General features: G+C 42.1%; 1 protein-coding gene across 15 annotated transcripts in view; it reads right to left on the reverse strand.

Moving 5' to 3' along the window:
• Positions 1-21,885, reverse strand: part of LOC144035049 (nuclear factor 1 B-type-like) — a 60,225-nt gene that overhangs the window by 10,627 nt on the left and 27,713 nt on the right. For 4 of the 15 annotated variants that reach the window (XM_077544399.1, XM_077544390.1, XM_077544400.1 and 1 more), the window contains exons 3-10: positions 12,943-12,999; positions 10,964-11,032; positions 7,972-8,092; positions 6,846-6,967; positions 4,143-4,274; positions 3,890-4,074; positions 1,223-1,361; positions 747-829 (exon numbers count right to left, since the gene is read on the reverse strand). In XM_077544399.1, the coding sequence (XP_077400525.1) occupies positions 747-829; positions 1,223-1,361; positions 3,890-4,074; positions 4,143-4,274; positions 6,846-6,967; positions 7,972-8,092; positions 10,964-11,032; positions 12,943-12,999 (908 nt within the window). Of the gene's footprint in view, positions 1-746; positions 830-1,222; positions 1,362-3,889; positions 4,075-4,142; positions 4,278-6,845; positions 6,968-7,971; positions 8,153-10,963; positions 11,033-12,942; positions 13,000-21,885 lie in introns of all 15 variants that reach the window. The other 11 variants (XM_077544394.1, XM_077544384.1, XM_077544393.1 and 8 more) reach the window with 6 other exon arrangements.

Genomic DNA, 21,885 nt, shown 5'->3' on the forward strand with positions numbered 1-21,885 from the left:
AAAAAATAAAACGGGGTGGGGGTGTAGTTGAGGAGCTATGGTTTATATGGCGGCGTACAGATGCATTCAATTAGTTGTGGTTGGAAAAGCCTTGGCCTCAAACCAGCACTTAAAAAGTTTGGGGAGGGGGAGAGAACACACACTCTCTAGTCTGTCCTCTTCTAAAGTTGTACACACACACACACACATCTCACCTCTCCCGAAAAACGGCGAGGGCAACAAGCCTCCTATGATACCGCTAATGACGGCCGACGACTGACTACCGGTTACAGTGCAAGACCCTCGCAACTCAAAAACAGATTTCAACTCGAAATGGAAGTTTTTACAGGGGGATTTCATTAAATGGCACCAAAAGGCCATTTAAGGGCAGCCAGATTGGCTCTAAAGGACAATAAATACAGTGCATCCGGAAAGGATTCACAATTTTATGCTACAGCCTTACTCCAAAATTGATTAAATTCATTTTTTCTCCTTACGTTTCCACACAATTTTGTAAATTCATGAAAAACACACACACACAAAAATATTATTAGAAATTGTTGGTAGAATTTCAAGGGAAATTTTTTTTTAATTAAATTTCGGAATAAGGCTGAAACATAAGAGATAATGGAAAAAGTGAAACACTGTGAAAATACTAGGGACGCACTGTTAAGAGCAACCAAAAGAGAGGGCCGGGACGTCATGTGTGATGTGCGGGGGAGGTGTGGCGCAGGAAAATGGAGGAAGGTGGTAGAAGGGGTGTTCACCTGTTGCTGGTGGAGGAAGGCGGGATCTCGGGGGCTCAGGCCAACGAAGCGGTTCGCCGTCGGGGTGCCGGGAGTCGAGTAGCCTGGATGACACACAGCAAGCATGTCACTCGTGTGCATACAGCCACTGATTGGAAGTGCTCTATAAATTCAGGCTCAGTCATCAGCATGGCAAGCGTCCAATAGTGACAAGTGGAGCACCACAAGGTCAGATTTTGGGCCCACTTTAATTAGCGGGTAATAAACCTGCAAGCATGACGTAAATCCTCCTTAAATGTTTTATAACAGTAAAGCAGGAGAGCAACCAATGTCTGTGCCGGGATGTAACTTGGGGGCAGGTGTGTGTGTGTGTGTGTGTGTGGTGGGGGGGGGGGGGGGGTGTACATACTCATCCGCCAATATTAGAGCATTTTTACGAGCCAGTGTACCATGAAAATGCTTACAAAGCATTTCATGTCCCCGAGAGCGGGACTCACCTTCCGTTGACGTGGTGATGGGTTTAGTGTCGGGCATGGACAGCGAGACGGGTCGCACTGCTCCGTGGTGCGGGGAGGGAGCCAGGACCGGCGTGAAGTGGCCCGGGACTTTGCCCACTACCTGGCCGCTGCTGTTGGGCTGCAAGGGGAGCAAATATTCCATTTCAGCCATCCATTTTCTTTACCACTCATCCATCCATCTATCATCAGAACCATTTATCCGTCATCCTCATATGCTTCTTATAATAAGCCAAAGTAGTTGTAATTATTGCAAACAAACTCAATAGTGCCCTGTGGAGAGAAAATAATACCTTTGAAATTGGAAGGACCCATGCACTAAATTGAATAGAAAATTGTCCATTTTAGTTTGAAAAAAAGTGGGCCTAAAAAGTTTTGACAAAAAAATCTCCCACCTCCACCCTTGTGACCGGTTTCTTCAATGGACACAAAATTGGTTGGACAGGACGTTTATATCAAGAAGTTTGCATGAAAAAGTCTCATTAGAACCCATACATGAATTTCAGCAGAAAGGCAGCCATTTTGGTTTGAATAAGCCATTTTGAGGCCAAATTTCATGAAGAAGGGGCTTGGAAGGTTGGTGGCATGTCGGCCATAACAGTTTGCACAAAAAAGTCTTAAGGACCCACACACACATAAAAATAAAAAAGACAAATGGACATGTCTATATCATAGATGGTCGCAAAAAAAAAAAGTCTCAAGAACCCATGCATGAAGTTGAAACAGGAAGGCGGCCGTTTTGGGGCCAAATTCCATGAAAAAAGTTAAGAGAAAAAGGAAAAAATTGCCCTCATCATCAGTTTCATCAATGTACACAAAATTGGGAGAACATGTTGGCCATAACATTGCACAAAAAAGTCTCAAGGACCCATGCAAAAAATTTACCAAAAATGTGTCAATGTGGAGTCAAGTTTTATGAAGAAGGGCCCAGGAAAGTTAGAAAAAAAATCCACCCCCACCACAAGTTTCAACAATTGACGCAAAATTGAATGAACATGTCATGTCACATACAGTATAGAAGGTCGCCCAAAAAAAAAAAGTCTCTTGGACCCATGCCCGAAATTGAACATGAAGGTCAAAATCTAGGAAAAACAGGCCTGGAGAGTTAGAAAAAAAAAATGCCTACAATCACCAGTTTCACCAATCATCATGATATTTGGTGGAAGTGTATATCATACAAAGACACATGAAAAAGTCTCACGGATCCATGCTGACACTGAACAGGAAGGCAGCATCCTACTATAAATTCAGCCTATTCATTGCTGCTTTAATTACTGTTATTATTGTTGTCATTATTATTATTTTAATTATATTGTGTGAAACAAGGAGGGTTTGCGGATAATCTCAAAGTGCACTATTAATGTCTCTTAACCAGCCTGGTCCCACATTCAAAGAACAGATTTGAGTGGTCACTATTATTACTGTGACTCTGAAGGGGGACGCTCAGTCAATGAGTATGGATTTCCTACATGATTTTACACAATGATTTTAATAGCGCTCATAAATGGAATTCACTGGGATCCGGGGCGTGAAAAGACGGGCCGAGCGAGCGGTCACAATGGCATGAATGCGCCGGCACGGAGAGACTATATAGAAAGAAAGAAAGAAAGGGGGCGACCCTTTTAGACGGCTGGAGACTGTCTGGGGCGTTCATTTTCGGGACCGCCCCAAGTTCAAAACTCAAACAGGCCTTTCTGGAAAAGAATTGTGTCCAGAGGGTTCCCTTGGATGTGAATAGAATGTTTAATTAGAGTGTAATATAATCTGCGTTAAAGCAAGCATAAAAACATTCTGGCACTCGTCCATGGGCTTATAAGCGCCGTGTTATTTGTTGGGCCCCCACCCCCACTCTTTTCTACCCCCCGACAAGCAGAGGGCCAGTTAATTCTGCACAAGAGCCGGGCCCCAGCAACGGCAAATATTTACAACCTTTATCATTCCCCATGGTTTTTCTCTGGAGTAACAGACACCCCTTTAAAAAAAAAAAAGACTCCTTAAACTCCCTCCCTCCACCGCACTCTGGAGATGGAGCCATTGTTTACAGTGCGAAGCGCCGGGATATAAAACTCACATAAATGTCGCACGGGACTCTTCTTGTGAGACGCTTGCACCCTTCTCCTTCAAATACAACACTCTGGACACAGCGTGCTTCCTTTAAAACTTCTTGTTAACGTTTGCTTTTTCCGCATTTTGAAATCACAGCGATTAACGCAGCCGTCGGGAACGATCCCCGTGGCGGTAAGAGTTTTAAAAAGATGCCGTTCTCCTCACGACGACTCTTCTAGGAGATGAAAGGCCCGGAAGAAATGACAGAAGAATCGCCACGTTTCTACAATGTAGTCAGTGTACAGTTTCTATGGAAGTGTGCATTTAGTGTCCACTCAAAATTCCTAAGCCAATGGCAACAAAAGTGAGAACACCCCTTCATGAAAATCTTCCAAATGGGACCAATTAGGATGGATGTACTCTGCATTGTTAAATACTGTGTGTGATCATACCCACAACACAAAAAAAACATATTCCCCCTTAAAACGGCAACAAAAGTGAGAACACCCCTTCGTGAAACTCTTGTTTCATAATATCATACCTAAAACACAAATAAAATACATTCCTCCTTAAACGCCAGCTGCTTTATACAGCAGGACCCACCTGGCTGCTCTGCGGGCTGGACGGGTCGTACGACGGCACGTAGCTCTTGAGGGGGTCGGCGGGGTTGAGGTGGGGCGGGTAGCGGATGGTGGTGTGCGGGAAGTAGGATGACGGCGCGGGGGGCAGGATGGCCGAGGCGGAGAACTGCAGCGGCGAGTGCGGCGGGGGGCTCCTCGTCGATATAACTGCGAGACGGACAAGAAAGGCGTTCAGGATCTGAGACGGTCCACGAAGGGATCTCAGTTCAACTCACCACTGTGTCCTACGCCCGTCAAACCCGGGTGATGAGGCTGAGAAAAAGTGCTGATTCGCGGTGAGGAGTCCTGCGGGGAGGTGGGGCTGAACATCGGCTTCTCGGGCTTCTTCATGGTGGGTGAGGACATGTCTGCTGGATATCAAAACACACACGCTCAGCAAATTGAATTCCCATCATCATCGAAAAATCAAAGCAAATAGGCTCGTTCAGAACATGTTTGGAAAGATTAAAAAAAAAAAAAAGTGGGCCTTTTCCTGCCAAGAATTGATTGAAACATGTCCCTGTTGTCGTGAGAATGGGATTTGCGAGGATTAGGATCCTCAGAGGGGCAGGTGGAAAAGTTGACTTTGCAAATTGTACACATGTGCAGCTCCGCCCACCCCAAAAAAAACAAAAACAAACTGACATTCCCGGGAAATGGAAGCCCTGTGAAAATTCTCCTTTCTGTCATGTCCGAGGACGTCAGATCAGATGCGAGCCATTCAAAGGGATCATGAATACAATATCGCCGGCCGACATCTGCTCGGCTCGCCCCTCGCACGCCGTCTGACAAGCTTCCGTAATCCGCCGTGGATAATCCCCGAGTTTTTTAGGAGACATGAAATTTGTTAAGAAAGTGGAAGAATAAGCAAAGACGCTAACACACTCTCGTGAGCCGCCGTCACGTCACAACTGTGTGGTTTTCAATTTTCCACGCTCGGACTCGGCGCTTCTAAGGGGAACTGGATGACAGAATAGACAAGACAGGACAGCTTGTGTCTTCTAGGGACATTCCTTGAGTTCTTGTCACGGATTCTTTGTGGATGTCTTCACTTTTAAAATATTTCCCCACCCATCACAAATCATGTTGTTAGTACACTCCCTATGCCCGCAAGAGGGAAAAATACGCCTGTCACAGGAAGAATTGCTTGTTTCCAAAGAAGAGAGCGGTAAAGGTTGTTGGAATGTGTGTGCGTGTGTGTGTGTGCGTGTGTGTGTGTGTGTGTGGGGGGGGGGGGGATTCCCACTAAGAGGTTGTGAGAGGATAAAGGCTTCATGTTTCCGTGGAGCTTGAAGGTTTTTCCTCTCTTCACCTAATGAAATCCTTCAGAGAGGTGAGCGTAGCCTCGGGAAATGCACAATTAATTACGGGAAACCAAACACACAACATACACACCGCAAAAAAAAGTGCACGGCTCCTTATGCCATTTTATATTTTCTACAAGGCGCAGTTAAATGAGGGAGTTTGGAGACAAAAAAAATCCTCCCCTGTTATCAGTTTCCCCGATCAACATCAAATTGGGTGTCAATCATAAGATGTTGCACAAAAAATTCCCATGTCTTACAGTGAACAGGAAGACTGCCATTTTGTTCTGAAGCAGCCATTTTGTGGCTAAATTCCATGAAACGGGCTTTGGAAGTTCGGGGGAAAAAATGCACCCGTTAAGCCGTTACCAGTTTCGCCTATCAACATCAAATTCGGTGTACACGTCAATCGTAAGAGGTTGCATGAAAAAGTCTCAAGGACCCTTGACCCCCCATTGAAGAGGAATGCTGCCATTTCGAGCCAAATTTCATGAAAAAGGGATCCGGAATGTTGAGAATATGAACAGGAAGGCGGCCATTTAGGTTGTAATTAATTACGTGCACACAACAAAAATGTTGCCTTCCACTATTTGATATCTTCTACATTCTAGACTCCTCCCTGCCGGCACACTAATGGCCGTCTTGGGAGGGTTTGCTTTACTCCGCGTCCAGAGCGGCGCTCTGAGGACTGGCGCCAAGGGAGCGTATGAAATTTCATGCGGCCACACCGGGCTTGTGGTTGGAGTCTCACTTGTGGCTTGTCTTGTGTATCGGATGTTCCCTGCATTACAGCAGACTAGACAAGCTTTGGGGAACAAAATAAACATATTGTATGTTTTTTTTTTTTGCAAGTACCAATAAGATATACAGTAAACCCTTGCCGTTTGCAGGAGTTTGGGACCACGATCTGATGCAAGTTGCCAAGTTCTGCCTCCATCGCAAAACTCAACATTATCTTTAATCATCAATTCCATACTGTTGATTTTAAACTGGAGAAAAAAAAAGGACGAAAAGTGCAGGGGCGCTGTGCATAAATCAGGCGGGAAGAAGTAAATTGCAAAACAAATGTTTTTCCATAAGATATAAAAGCTTACTGTAACCTTTAGAGTTGTGAACTGTGGTAAAAACATATGTACACAACAGCAGTTACGCTGTCTTGAGCGATTTGCAAATGCTATCCTCCAGCAATTTTGAACTGTCAGTTCAAAGTTTTTCCTCACTGGAGCTTTGAGTGCGTCAAGTCCAAATGCGCAGTAAATACTGTGTCATGAACTACAGCTGGAACACTTTGTTCTTGTCGAGGATTCTCTGGCCCGCGGAATCCGGCGCTTCCTGTAACGCGGGCAACAGGTGTGCGAGCACTGGGACTCGCATTCAGAAAGGCAGCAGTTCAAACGAACCTACAGGCGATCCCACGAACGCCCTGCGGCGATCTCTGTCACGGTATGTATGTTGAGTGGGTTGAACAGGTTCACGCTCCTGGAAGAGCAGACGCGCTCCATATCCAAAGAAAAATGTGTCGGCTTTGAAATGCGGTAATTTATGACGCTTGCAGTCACTCGCTAGTTTAAAAGAAATATATAATTCATCCGAATTCGCCGTGCGCTCTCAAAACGGTTCGGGCGTGCAAATCACCTCCATCTCGGTCATGCCAGTTTGCCCGGCTGCTGGCCGGCGAGCTGGGCGACGAGTAAAAGTCGGGTCCAGTCGGGCTGGTGTCCATGTTCTCCTCCATATTGACGGTTTTGGGCCTTTTGCTGTGGAATGGAGTCACAAGTGGCACACGTTAGTAACATACTTTCAATCTGTGAATGAGTGACAAGGAAAAAGCCATTAAAATCAAAATTCTACACACCAAATCAATTTCTGACAACATGAAAATTGTTTTGTTTTTTTTGTGTGCAAATTTATTAAAAATGTAAATGATGAAGAGGTGATAAAGGTGGTAAATTGTAATAAGTTTCTTAATGTGGGGATTTCAACGTGAAAATGTGGAATAGTTGCCGAGTTGTCATGAATAAGTTGAACAGTTTTATTTTTATTTATTTATTTTTTATCATTACGCCATAATTTGTCCTTTAACTACTTCTACATTTCTCAACCTATTCAAACCATTCCAACTTCATCATATTCCAAAAATTCACTCTTCTTGAGCTATTATTTTTCTCACTCCTAACTTACACAGTTTTCCCACAATTCAACATTTTTCACCCCAAAAATCCCCAATTCCTTTCAAATGAGACATTCAACAATCCTCTCTCATTTAAAATTCAAAATGTTCCCACTCAGCAAAAATTTAAAAAAAATTCACCAAAGCACGACACAATTTTGATTTTGATTTTTAGGCGTATGGGTTAGGTTTAGAAATTAGAAAATACAAAAAAAAAAAAAAACATACAAAAAATTCCACCTTCTTCACTCACATATTGCCCATTTTTAACAATATTTCGCCTAATTACATATAATATCATTCAATGCATGCATTTCAATCACTACATTCAAGGGGCATACATTCTATATCTTTTAATATTTTTTTTTTAAATCATTTCAAACAATTCTGTACCATTCCACATAATTCCATATTAACAATATTCCAAAACTTTTCAATAGGATTCCACATTTCTAAATTTTTTCATTCAGCATTTCAGAATTCATACGAAATTGCTTCATCTAGTTCTTAATCAATTTTTGCAAATCTGAAAAAAACAAACAAAAAAAACCAACATTTTGCATGTTGGCCTCATGTGGTGTCATTGCTAACCTGCCAGGAGGGGAGGACAGGGAGCGGTGCATCCCCACGCTGGAGTTCAGGTCATGATAGTAGGGTTGGCCGGGCATGTCCGCCATGGAGAAGTTGACCGGTGCACCGTGGGTAATGGGCACTGCAGAGGGAAAAGTCGAGGTGGTGAGCTGGAAAGCCGGCGAGCAGCAGATTGTCTTTTCTTGCAACAGGAGACACGCAATTAATTGTAGAATTGCATGAGTGGTCATTATTGACGCTTTAGAGGCCCTGTGCATCAAATTAAACGCTCCTGTTTGACCATTACAGCATTTCTGCTGAGCCCTCTGATTAAAAAGTCACCGCTTCCCACACATTATGGCTGCGGGGCAGAGGCAGCTGAATCTTTTCTGCACAATACCAACCCATATAGACTCTCCTTATTATTAGCTGCGGTTATTTTGCCAGTTCCCCCACGATGTGATTTACAACGGACAAGGTTTTTCCACTACTGCGGTGAAGGTGAGGAACGGGCCAAAATGAAGTGAACAAAGGGACGACATCACACCCCCAGCCTCTCTCTCGTGCTCTTATGGTGTGTGGCCTCCAGATCGAGCGGTCGCTCGGGTTTGGAGCCGATGAGAGGATGAAGTGTGTGGCGCCGTCTGTTGTGGTCTGAGGTTCGCCACTGGCACGATCCCGCCGCCTATCACTGCCCTGGCAACCCAATGTGGGCCTGGCAGGGGCCACAGAGCAGACAGAATATACGCCTGTGCATATTGTATGTGTTGCTGCTCCGCGTGTGTTTATAATTACCAAAACATCAATGCTAATTTTAATTAGCACGACTTATGGAAATTCACATTATAATTACAGTATGTTAGCATTTAGCTAACGAACTTTCGGCTGAATGTCATGGTTTGGTTGAACATTTTGGTGTTTAAATATACAATGATTAAGTCTGTTAGAGTGTTTTCAAATTCTCAGAACGATGTTATACGATAGATTTGTTTTTTTAACTGAGTGTGTGTATAGGGTGAAAATATTTGTGGCCAGTAATAACATTTTATAAATTATCTTAGAATGTTTTACAAATAGATTTTTTTAAATACATTACTCACAAAAAGTTTGATATATTTAGCTTCCAGATGAAATTTCAGAATTAACCTAAAACTTAATGTTTTAGTACTTTTTGCATAACTTAGTGTTCTCTAACAAGGAGCGGAATGGCAAAATGTACAGCATGTTTGCTTTTTCTGTGAGCTAAGAAAGGAGGAGGGTGGAGGGGAGGGGGTATCAAAACCTCTAAGAATGTCCCAGCAGCGCGATGACGGACAAGCAACTGCATAAATGTCTCACCGGGGAGTGAGGGATAAATTCCCACAAGTCGGTTGGCCCTTTTTATATTTCAGGACAGAGCAAAGAATTAAAAGCTATGCCAAAAAACAAAGACATTCCGTCTAGTTGAACTTTCAGGGTGACTTGGCTTGTTAACGGGATGTACTGCTTTTTTTGTACACACAGAGCCTCGTTTCCTCTTCAGTACACTTTGTTCCACCGGTACAGTAACAAGCCTCAGCTGAGAAAAAAGAAAAAGAAAAAAAAAGATAGAGCAGGTAAATGCAGCCTGCTCTGAAGGAGACCCAGGATTCCTGGAGCAGCGAGTGTCAAGGGCGGACGTGTCGATACACATATATAGCGACTCTTTACAAGACGTGTTCCCGCTATTGCAAAGCAGACTGGCCAAACTGGATTAACCGCACTGCCCAAATGTGATCCCAGATGACAGAAAGCTCTGCGTAATTTCAGCGAACACACGTTGCATTCTGACAAATCCAAGAATCACAGGCGGTGGACATTCCTGAATGCTCAGGAACGTCCGCCGCCTGTGATGAAGTTTGCATTTACCGCTGTGTGTGCAGGTCGTCCCTGACTGACACGTCTGGCATTATTCTAGCTGTTAAGACAGGTTTGCAACCCAACAAAAACACCAATAACTACTTTTCTATTAACCAATTTACTACGATTTTGACTCAGTGATATATAGATAAAATTTCCCATCTCTTAAGTTTGGCACTTCTGACCACCAATCACATAATCAAACCGGCCAGCTATCAGCCATTGGCCAACGCAAGCTACTAAACACAGGAAGTGAGTAGATGCAATATTTTGAACATATTCTTTTAGAATAAATAACTTAAGAGATCGTAGACATTTAGAATATCACAAAGTAGCCTAAGTTAGTGCCAATCAGCCTCTAACATGAAGCCTAGCTTGCAAATGTTAGAGCTAAGTAAGACAAGCGTTAGCTTCCGAGTCCGACATTAGCTCCGACTTTATTTTCAACGTTAATTTACTACCCTACTTTCTACGCCATCAGTTGGCCAACTGTTAGTCTTTGGCCAATGCTAGCTAATACCTCTCTAAGTTATTGTAACATTAACATTAAATTCTGACATTAGCCACCAATAGCATCAGCTTCCAATGTTAGCTTCAACATTCCCTTTAACATTAGCTTACCAGTTAGTTAAGTTCCATTACCGCCAATCTTAGCTTCTAATGTTATCACTCTAATGTTACTAGCTAAGGAAAACCAGCATTAGATTCTGACATTTATTCCAACATTATCTTCAATTTTCAGCGTAGTTTACGTGAACCCCACAAAAGAGCCTCCCCTATCTGACCTCAACTGGAATCTTCATCATACTGTTTGCTGTCAAGCTGGCAGGTAACGCTAAAAAGGTGCTCCTAACATTTTAATTACCCCCTTGAGATATTGTAAGGCAGGTGTGTCAAACTCATTTTCATCGCGAGCTACATCATGGTTACGGTTTGCCTCAGAGGGGTTGTTTTAGTACCAAAAAAAAAACCATAAATGTTTAGTTAGTAGTCACCTCATCATATTATTACATAACTATTTGAATTTGAAAGGAGGAGTTATATAAAACTGTGGAAATCTCGGTAGACTTGTTTTGAACAAAGCCGTTGTCAATTGTTATTTCTATAAGCAACACACAAACATGCACACACTTACTTCTGGACACTCGCACCAGTTCTGCAACACTGAACACTCCCGATTTGATGAAACTGTCTTCCAAATAGCCTGTCAATAGAGCACAAAGTAAAATGTGTTCATTGGGCAAATGTGAAGGTGATCATGCTCTTGTCACTTTTTCTATTCAGAGTGATCTTTTTTTGGTCCAGTGAACTCCTACATGGGAGACATTTTTCTAAGGACCTCCATAATCCTAACACCAATTAAAGCACCGCTAAATTACAAATGTGTCTCTCAAACTTTTGACACCAAGTACTGCATTCCCCCAAGCTACGGTAGGCAGACCGAAGTTTCAGAACCACTGCTGTTATTTGACATAACTGAGGAATCCAATGGAGTTATCTCACTAAACTCGCAAGCATGGCAACAGCTCACTTGTTTTGAAGGTGTCAATCTGTCCTGGCGGGGCTGTCAGTCCCCATAAGCAAGCTTCAAATGTTAGCGTCAGCAGCAAATGAGTCAAAAATCAGTGTGGCTCGGCTTTGATGCGGTGCCAGGAGCACCCAGCTCGTGCCAGGGAGATAGGCGGCAGCTCACTTGGCACCTACGGGTGCCCCCGACACGGCGGGTGAGCCCGCGGCCTCCGACGGTCTCTCGAGCCAGAGTCGCTGGCTGGGTGGCATGTTTACCTTGGCACTTGTCTCGGCAGAACCTGCTCTTGAGGTAGCTAATTGCTATACTTGTCAAACTATCATTCCAGCACAATGACCCAGAAACAACAAGTACCATCAGGGAATATTCCGGGTTTGGCTCTCTTGAGCCCTTTTGTATTTGTGTTTGGAGAATTTATTTAAATGTTGTTTTCTACTATGATGACTAGATGTCTCGCTTTCATCGGGAGATTCCTGAATTTGAGCCTTATGTAACGATTACGGTGAATTTGGCCAGCCAAATTGTTTTGTCAAACTTTTCCGTACATGCCATCCCGGTTTGCCATTGTTTTATTTTGTGGGCGTTAGTTTTTTGTTTTGTTTTTTTGCATTTAGCATTAGCTTAAGTAATAACACAACCACCGGTCACCAGATTTATTAGCGATTAAATTTTATATAAATAGTTCTTGGTGGTATTTTTGTGTAAACTTGATTTGCAGCAAAATTGTAGTGTCACGGTTTTTAATTATATTAATCTGGTTCAGGGTCACGGCTAATGGACGATATGACAAATGTGCGCTCAGGTCATGCAGTTTGCTAGCTAGCGTGCTAAATCCTGGTTCACATAAGATATCACAAAGCTGTGTTCAAGTCTGCTGATTGTTAGTGTATTCTTTCCTAGTTTGTGCTAACAAACGTAATGTGATGCTAACCATGGGGTACACTTTTCTCCGGGGCTTCCGTCCCAATAAAGATTACTCTGATTCTAAAGAAATGTTAATAATTAGCAAGTTAACTTAATAATCCAGTGTGTTGCTAACAATTTTGCGTGTGTCTCTGCTGGTTGATATTCTTGGAACATGATGGGTACTTCCAGCACCGGTCACCAACATTTTCTAGAGGGCTCGTCTCAATTCAGGTCTGGAGCGAGCTGGAACCTATCCCAGCAGACTTGGACTGCTCGCCAAACTCCGCGCAGCCAAAGCTGAGTCTCGAGCCCCCGACATCAGAACTGCGCCGCAAGCGTGCTAAACACTCTTCCACTGTGCTGCCAATTTAATTAATTTGTTATTACCAATCAAATTTTATTCCTGCGCAGGCCATGTCATTTCAAAAACGGCGCCCTCAGCAATGATTTTAAGTTGCAATTACCTTGACAACAGATGTGTCTCTTTGACTATAGTTGCTATCGATGTGGTGCTTTTTATTTTTATTAGTAAAAAATTGTTTCCACATACTTGTCAGGCACATTTTTAAAGTCAGTAAATGGGAGAATAGGAGAGGGTGTATGTTGTGTGTGCAGTGAATTAATGGTGGAGGAACAATGGCCAAGTGGAGTGGAGGAAGGATGACTGGTACTCGACATACCTGGAAGAGGGTTCTTGCCTTGCTCATTGTTACTGGGACTTCCTGACTGCTGGGAGTCTGCAAGCACATAGAGACGGGGGGTAAATGGCGGGGAGAGCAACAACGATTGAGGACAGCAAAACAATAGCTTGATTATACATGAAGAAAAATGTTATTATTCCCTTCTATAGAAATCATTTAAAGCAGTCTGACTGCAAAATGGAATCTTTTCCTTATTAAACAAGTCATGGAGAGAAAAGAACCATGACAGATTTGTGCAATCGAAGCAAAGCCGCTTGGTGACAGTTGGGGGGACATTATTCCCCAAAACTGGCCTAGGAGGTTTGTGGAGTGTGCAAGGTATACGAGTCGTAGGAGGGGGGGGGGGGGGGTGGTAGGTGGAATTCTTTCCACTGAGCTTTTGTTGTTTACCTCAAGGACTCGATGAGAGAATTTTTTTTCCCAGCTATCAGATTTCAATTAGAAAAGAGGTGGGTAAAGTACTGTATGTGCTTATATATATATATATATATATATATATATATATATATATATATATATAAAATCATTAATTATTAAAACATACTTTTTCAAAATGTGGTTTGTTATAATTGTCCCAGCAGCTTTTGTCATTCGGCGGAGGTTCGAGCCGATTGGCCCGTGGAGCCTTTTTGGCGCAGGATGGGTGGGGCTGCCACGTGGAGGGGGACAAAAAAAAAAAAAAGAGCAGATGGCGGCTGCAATTAGAGATCCCAGGCAGCATCTTCCAGCAGGAGGCCCCACTGCGGCACCGGGAGACGCCACCTGGATGACTCAAGGTGGGATGCAAACATATGGCGCATCTGCCAGGCCCGGAAACACCTCCTCTATTGCCTTACATTTCGACCTTTCACCTCTTCTCCTTCCTTTTGCAGGTGCAGTATATTCCAACAATTTAATCTTTTGTCCATTTTATGTACCAATCCCCTTCCCGTTGTTGGTGTGAACCGTCAGTGAGGCCTACAATTTTCCCCGTCCTGGTCTAATTTTTTAAGAAACCACATCTTGGTAGAGGGAGGATATGAAAAACAAGATCCATTTATTTATATTATACTATATTAACAAAAGCACCACCCATCAATTTTTGACAAATTTAAGGTAATGGTAACAAAATTAATATTTTCACATATGAGCATTAATGTGTGTACAATTGGTGAAATAAATACTTTTAGGCTTGCTACCAGGGCAGGTGACATGGCTAACTAGCATGGCTAGCATCAACTAATTTCAGCAGTACTAGAAGTAGTAAATAAGTCATAAATAAGTACTTTTACTGGTTGGTTTCATTTAGAAAATTTCATTTTTATTTTTTTATTTTAATGATTATTAAGGCAGCTACTAGCTAATATTTCTAACTGGCATTGGCTAACAACTTGTTTACGTGACTTTACATTACTTCAAAAAGCACAGAAAGCAGAACGTACTTTAACTGTTCTTTTACATTTTGATTTTATTAAGAACAATCAAATTGTTTATTTTCTGTTTACCGTACATGTACGAAGGCAGGTAACATAGCTCATTAGGTAACATCAGCTTGTTTCCGCTCAAATTTTACGCCACTTCACAACGCACATAAGGACAGAACATATTTTTTTTTATGTTGTTCTACATTTAGAATTTATTTATAAAAATTAAATTGTTTACTTCATTGTATGCGTACTAAGGAAAGTAACCTGGCTAATTAGCATTGGCTAACATGAGCTCATTTCCACTCCGACATTAGATCATAAAGTGCAGAAGATCAGAAAGCAATTTTATTGTTGTCCTACATGTTGGTTTTATTTATTTATTTTTAAATCAATGGTTTATTTTGTTTACTTAGATGGCTAAATAGCATGGCTAACATCAGCTCTTTCTGCTCTGATATTTCTTCACAAAGTGCATAGGAGCAGAGAGGTATTCATTTTCTGAAAAATAACAAATTTTATTGTTGTGCCATATGTTGGTTTTAGTTAGAAAAAACATCTATTATTTAATTTAGGTTTACTAATAAGGCAGATAAAAAGTCTAAACAGCATTTGCGTAACAAAAGCTTGTTTCCGTTCTGATGCCACTTTACGAAGCGCAAAAAGAACAGTCCAAAACTTAGGCCAATATTGCAAATATCTCTACAGCGTCAGGCGGCTGACATAATCATCTTTTGTCTTTTTTTTTTTCCCGAAACAGAAGCGTGCTCTAACGCCGGCGAGGGGGGGAAGCGTGTCGAAAACGCGTCCTGTGCACAAGCCCCGGCCAATCCGATAGTCTTCAAATAAACAGTCGGCTAACCTGTAAATAAACAGTTGCGGTCGAGTGGGTTGGGCTTTGCCCTGGGAGCTTGGCAGGGCTCGATCACGGCACACACACACGCACGCACGCACGCACGCACACGGCCCTGTTCCAGAAACAACATTTCTTGGCACCCTTCGCTCTTGCCACTTGTTTAAATAAGCAAACGTGAAGGAAGTGAAAATACAGTATGAATGCCATTATCTCCTGTTGCTTGGCGAAGAAAAAGAAGGAGGAAAAAAAAAAAGAAGCTTGTGGGTATTTTGGATGGGAGTTCTGACACCATCTTGTCCAGTGGGATACTTATCATCGTGCAGTAATGATTAGGGCAATTAGGGCTAATGGCAACAGAAATCTGGCTTGGCAAGAAAGTTTCCTTGAGCTTGTACGGTTCCCTCCACGCCCAAGTGTGTCACACGCCTGGGTTTTATAATCACTTATAAAACATACACACACACGGCCTGACCACCATCATTCCCCATTCTGTTTCTGGTGCGCACACACTTCAGTATTTGGATAGAATTAGCCACATAGTTTAGGGTTGTGATTCCCAACCACTGTACCGGGAAATGATCCAATTTCACTTCATTGGTCCATTTCTTATTTTAATGTCTATTTTTATTTTATTTACTACCAATATGGTATTTTCATTCACATGTCTAGACCAGCAATGTATAGTAACAGGGAGAACAATTAAAAGTTTTTTGGATTAACGGTGGAAGTTAGAATTAAAAAATATATATATATTTTTTTTTACAGTTATATACGTACACATATAAATGCACATATTTATATACAAACATCCCCAATTTTTGTTTTAATGATATATTTAGGGGTGTCAGACGATTACAATTTTTAATCGTAATTTATCGCATGACTTCATAGTGAACTCACAATTAATCGCAAATTTTATATCTGTTCTAAATGTACAATAAAATATTGTTTTCAAATTTTTCATACTCTTGTTAACATAAAAGAGGGACGACATTTAAACTAATAGAAATATGGCTGCATCTTTTACTCATTGATATGGTCATTTCAAAATTTATAAAATTGAGTTCAAATTAAAAAGATGTACTGTAAAAATGATTGATTTGTGTTTAAGTCATTTTTCTGCCACTAGATGGCATAATTGCATTTGTAGGACGGTGACAGCTCAGTGTATTTTTCTTTTCATATTAAGAGCTATCTAATCTTTAACATGAAGTTATTTGTGAAATTCTGCACAATTTTAAAACCCCAGTCTTTACAAAAATATTATTCAGAGTATTGCTGCTCAATTTTGACGTGGACGTGTCTTCTGCGTCAGGCTTTCCTTGCAAGTGAGGGGCGGTCAGGCGCGTCAAAGGAACTTTAAATTCACTCAAAATGAAAGCACTAATTTTGACATCTCTAGGTATTTTTCTCACGCAAAAATGTGCCTTGACTAAATAAAGGTTATTAAACACGAGTTGAAGAAACTTTTTTTCCAGCAGCAGCCCATGTTCGTAAGCCGCAGACAGATCCAGATATCCTTCACCCACCAAAAAAACAAAAAGTCTGCACGCGCAAATGCATACCGCTGTCGACATTTCAGGAGAAGCCTGCCTGGCAGCCATTTTATGCTGAGCGCGGTTCTGTGCACATGTATAGCACTGTGGCTGCCAGAGGCCCGGGTCCCGAGCCAAGATGCATTTCAGCAGCGAGGAGGAAGAGGAGGAGGAGGAGGAGGAGGAGAGGGGCGGACTTCCCAACAGAAGTCGGGAACCAGTGAGAGGGCCAGAAAGGATCGAGCTAATTACGCCGCGCCGATGTGTAATGTTTCGACAATACAGCTGCTCCCGGGTAAATATTTGATGTGGCCCCGGCAGACTTTCTGGGATTGGAAGGGGCCTCACCTGGAAACGGTCACGTCAAAAGAAAAAAAGCTCAGTACTGCGCCGCATGTGTTACTACATGTGTGTCTGCGCACGTGTCCTCTCGTGCTCCTGCTCTCCATCACTCGCCGCTCACGTTTTCTCCGCCAACTTCATCCTTCTTCTAAGATTTAGGCAATTTGTGTCGTGTATGTTATTGTTCTTCCCCCAAAAAAAAATCACTCTTCTTTTTCAACGCTTGTTGTCTGTCTTCTTCCCTGCCGCTTTGTTGTCTAAACAAAGCGGGGGGGGCCTTTTCTCGGGATGAGACGCAACCCCCCGAACGAGGTGAACAAAAGGATCCGGGCGAAGGATCCTTCGAACCCTGACGCATCGTGCCAACCATTGTGTGCCAGGCCTGCCAACTGGCAATGCCCACCCCCCATCCGTCGGGTGCGCCCACCCCCTCCCTCTGTCGCTTAGACATTGGAGTGCCGGCCCCTCCCCTACGTGGACTGATGAGTGTCATTCACTGGCGGCCCAAACAGCCTGAAAAGGAAGTCAAAGGAATCAAGGGCACTGATTCTTAACCTTGTTGGAGGAACTGAACCACCACTAGATTTGTACGTGCATTCACTCAACTCGTTATTGACAAATAAAATATGATTATTGTTTTCAAATTCAAGACATAGCTTTTGGGTTTACGGTTGAACAAAGTGAAAAGGAGAGTAGCCTTTTCCTTGCTTCAGGAAGTGTTTTAGTTTTGCTACATAGCTGAAGAGGGAACCCAGGGGCAACAGATACCGGGAGTCCTGTCTGACAATGTCTCCAAAGGATTGCTCAATTATTAAAACAGAAGTTGATTAATTGTAGTTTTCCCCCCACAGTAATACATCCCAAAATAAGACAAAGATACTGACATTCTAACATCCACCCACAAAAAAATTGACAAAATAAATAAGACCAGTTTTTCTCTCTTTGACCCCACTAGCTTAATGCTATATTCTTTATCCTCTATGAAAAATTCTCTATTCTTTGTTGACTGTACTTGTTATACTGCCTCCTAGTGGTCTGTTGTTACTTTTGATAAAAGCACAACATTGTAGTGTGCAAACTCCTCGCTTGCTCGCGCCGCTCACTGTCCCTCTTTTTGGAGAGTCAGGGAATTTCCCACACCCCCGGCCCCTCCCCCCCCCCCCGTCCGGCGGCGACGTGCAGGTTTTGAACCCTCTCTGTGTTCCCGGCCTCCCATGCCCATTGCCACTCAAGCAGCGGGGGTCCGCCGCATTTGTCTCATAATTATCCAACTGTACGGGGGGCATTGCTCAGATGAAAGCAGCGACTCACAGAGCTCCTCTGTCAAAGGTCTGTCTGCCCGAGTGGGGGGGCTTTTCTTTGCATCTATCTGCCTTGTCCTCTTCCCTTGTGCTCATCCACTGCCCGCCCAGCGCACCTCCTCTTCATGGCGGCGTCCCTAAAGGAATGCCTCCACTGAGCATAATCACCCACAGCGAACGCCCGTGCACGAGCCGCCTCCCTCGTCTAAGCCCCTCAACACCACCCCCCCCGCGACCGGGCGCCCCGCTGCTTCATTCACAACTACAAAACTGCAAAAATACCCTCCACCCCACCCTCACATCCTGAAAGACTTCAGACCCACACCATTTTTTTCCCCTCTTCGCCTCACGGCCCTCGCCGTACTGTATAAACTTTTTGTGTCATTTTTATATTTGTGGTGCGCAGTGAGGTTTTTATAATGCTAAAATACGGATCAATATATGTAGCATACTGTAAATACAATGAAGTAGGGCTGCTCAATTAATCAAAATTCAATTACAATTTCGATTATCAGACACGATTAAAAAATGGGCATAATTATAATTTAAAAAAAGATTACTAATTTGCATACGCTCAAAAGTTTTTCCACCATGCCCCTTCCCAAAGCTAGCTTGCACTTTCTTTTATTTTAAAATACATTTTATAAATTTTGTTTTGTACCAAAAAATAAATGATTGTTTGCATAATTGTGATTTCAATTATTATCAAAATCGTCATTAATGGGGGGTTTTCATCATTGAGCAGCCCAACCCTAACCCCAATAACGATATTTTTTTTTAGGCCAATGCCAATTCTGATATTTGGTATAATAAAATTTAAAACCAATTAATCAGCTTATTATTTAAAAAAATATTTGACAAATACAACAATTTATTTTTAGTTGCCGTAGCACCTATTTAAATTACAGGCAGAACATTTAACTGTTCTACAATGCCAAGTATTTTAGTATTTGTTTAACTTTACAACAGACTGCAAAAAAATTTTTTTGTTAATTGTTTGTAAAAAAAAGAAAAAGAAAAAAGGAATCGACCGATTTTTTTGCATATTTTTATTTCGAGGAGCGTGTTTAAATGCCCCTTTTTTTTGTCTTATCTAAGACAATCAGCAAAATAAATCAATAAATCAGCCAAAAGTTACCAATATTAAACAAGCTAATATTAGCTGACTTAAACTTCGATTCAATACTTGGTCGGTCATGGACAATCATTAATTATCTCTGTGATTTAATATATTGTTTTTTAAATCATTTTTTCTCTTTTTTACAACATAAGACAGATAATGGAATTTTTATATTTTGTAAAAGTTGAGAGATAAAAAAAATATTTAAAATATTTTATTATTTATTTTATTCATTATACTATATTTTTTAATTTATTGGCCATTTGTAGAATATTTGATACAACCAAACTATTTGACGAGGAGGCTAAAACAGATGATTGGCATTTCTATTCGATTCAACAGGGAAAGTTAAGTTATGGACGTTTTAAAGTGGGAAAAAGTTGTTTGTAAAAATGTGCAATTTAAGCGTTAGCGCCATAGCGGAACGAGCGCGCCTTGAGTTTTTGCCACAGCCACCCCGCCGCTTCCTTCACAAAGTACACAACTGCAATCCACAGTCTTCCACCCTGAAAGACTTCAGACCCCTGGTCGCGCGCCTCCTCTTTTCTCCTCCCCGCGGCCACCTCTCTCCTTCTTCTCCTCTTAACTACTGGCTAGGAGTTAATGGAGTGTTTTGGCTCGTCTCCAGACGGTGAGTGTCACCTCATTAGCCTATGGCGGCTCGCTCCCAGACTGCTCCTCGCGTGGAAGGAGGAGGGATACCACAACGGGATGCCATTGGTCATCCGTCTGTCTGCCCGCAACCCTCCCGTCACCCCCCGCCTTCCTCGCACCCCTTCCCACCGCTACAATGAATGAGAATACACGCATGCATAATTAAATCCAAAGTCTGCTCACTTCTCTCCTTCCTCCTTCTTGGAGGTTTGCCACGACGGGAAGAAAGCAAGTGTCTTCGAGACGTGGCCAACCTCCCAGCCCTGTATGGACCCATTCTTTGTGTGCCCCCCCCCCCTTGCCAACTGAATGGCAGGGTGGCAACAGCGGGCCAATGTAAATGCCAGCCAGCCCCTGCCAGTCAATTACACCGCGACAAAGCTAATTGTTTGTGAAGCTCCACCATTCAGCCGCTCGTTGTTTATAGCACAGATGTGACGTTCCCACTTTCTCACAGGCGGCGGACGGGACCAGCTCAAAACGTGCAGCGCAACAAAACGTGAGAAATATTCAAGCATCTAGTTTATCAGCAAATGGAAACGGTGTGAGGGTTAAAGTAGCACTAAGGCACTTTACAACCTTAATAAAATATTTTCATATCTCTTCTGATTAAACATCGATTTAATACTAGTTGAATGGTACCCTTGCCGTGGCCTGAGGGGGTCTGTATCATTTTGACTGGCAATAAGCAACTTTGAGGAGGATGGTAGGAACACTGCCACACAGACGGAAGTCTGTGAATGTGTGTGTGAGCTCAAAAACGACGCAACGCGCTTGTCCTCATGGGAAATATGGTCTTCTTGACTTTTGTTCATTTGGCGCCGCCATAATCAACGTAAACTAAAAGTTCCTTAGTGTTGCTTTAAATGTGGCCTATCCTGAAAAAATCATGTTTTACAAAATAAATTAATATTTGTTTCAAGAAAGTTATCTTTAGCACAAGATAGGGCTACAATTTATGTTTATTTCAGTAATCAATTAATCTGTCGATGACTTTTATGATGAATCGGTAAAAAAAAAAAGTTTCAATTTCCTTCCCTTTTTTCAAAAACACGACAATATTTCAAATCCAACAAATGAATTATGCTTCAGTTACTGATTTGGTCTGTAATGTGAGGAAATGTTGATTATTTTCCAACGTAAAAGCAATCGCATTTTGGTTTCAAACAAAGATGATCAGTCTGCTTTTAAGTTGCTGAGCTGAAATTCCAAGCATTTGGACAAATTTAAAAAAGATATCTAAACGATTCATCGATCATCAAAAATAATTAGCGATTAATTTGGGGATCAATGAGTTATTAATTATTGTTAGGACTGGGTATTGATTCAGATTTCCAAAATCAATTCGATGCCCTAATTATTGTTGCAAATCTATAAGAAGAGCAATTTTGTCGTGATAAAAAGCCATTATCTTTCAAAAAGAGTCAAAACTATAGTTTATCGTTTATTCTGGAAAGAAATGGCTTCATTCATTAAAAATAACTTCTGCTCTTGATAAAATAGGACTATATCTTTATAAATTGTCCCGAAAAAAATGATTTCTGTGGAAATTGAGAATGGAAACTGTAAAAAAAAAAAAAAAAAATGTAAGTTCAGAATCGTAAATTTTGGGGCAAAACAATCGTCGATCTGATTTGAAGGCCCTCCAGTGATGTCAGCGACTGCCGCCGCCAACAAGAGTTTCCCGCTGGCAGAGCCAAGGAGAGCGGCT

Source organism: Vanacampus margaritifer, chromosome 15, assembly GCF_051991255.1.
Source record: "Vanacampus margaritifer isolate UIUO_Vmar chromosome 15, RoL_Vmar_1.0, whole genome shotgun sequence".
NCBI classification, from domain to species: domain Eukaryota; kingdom Metazoa; phylum Chordata; class Actinopteri; order Syngnathiformes; family Syngnathidae; genus Vanacampus; species Vanacampus margaritifer.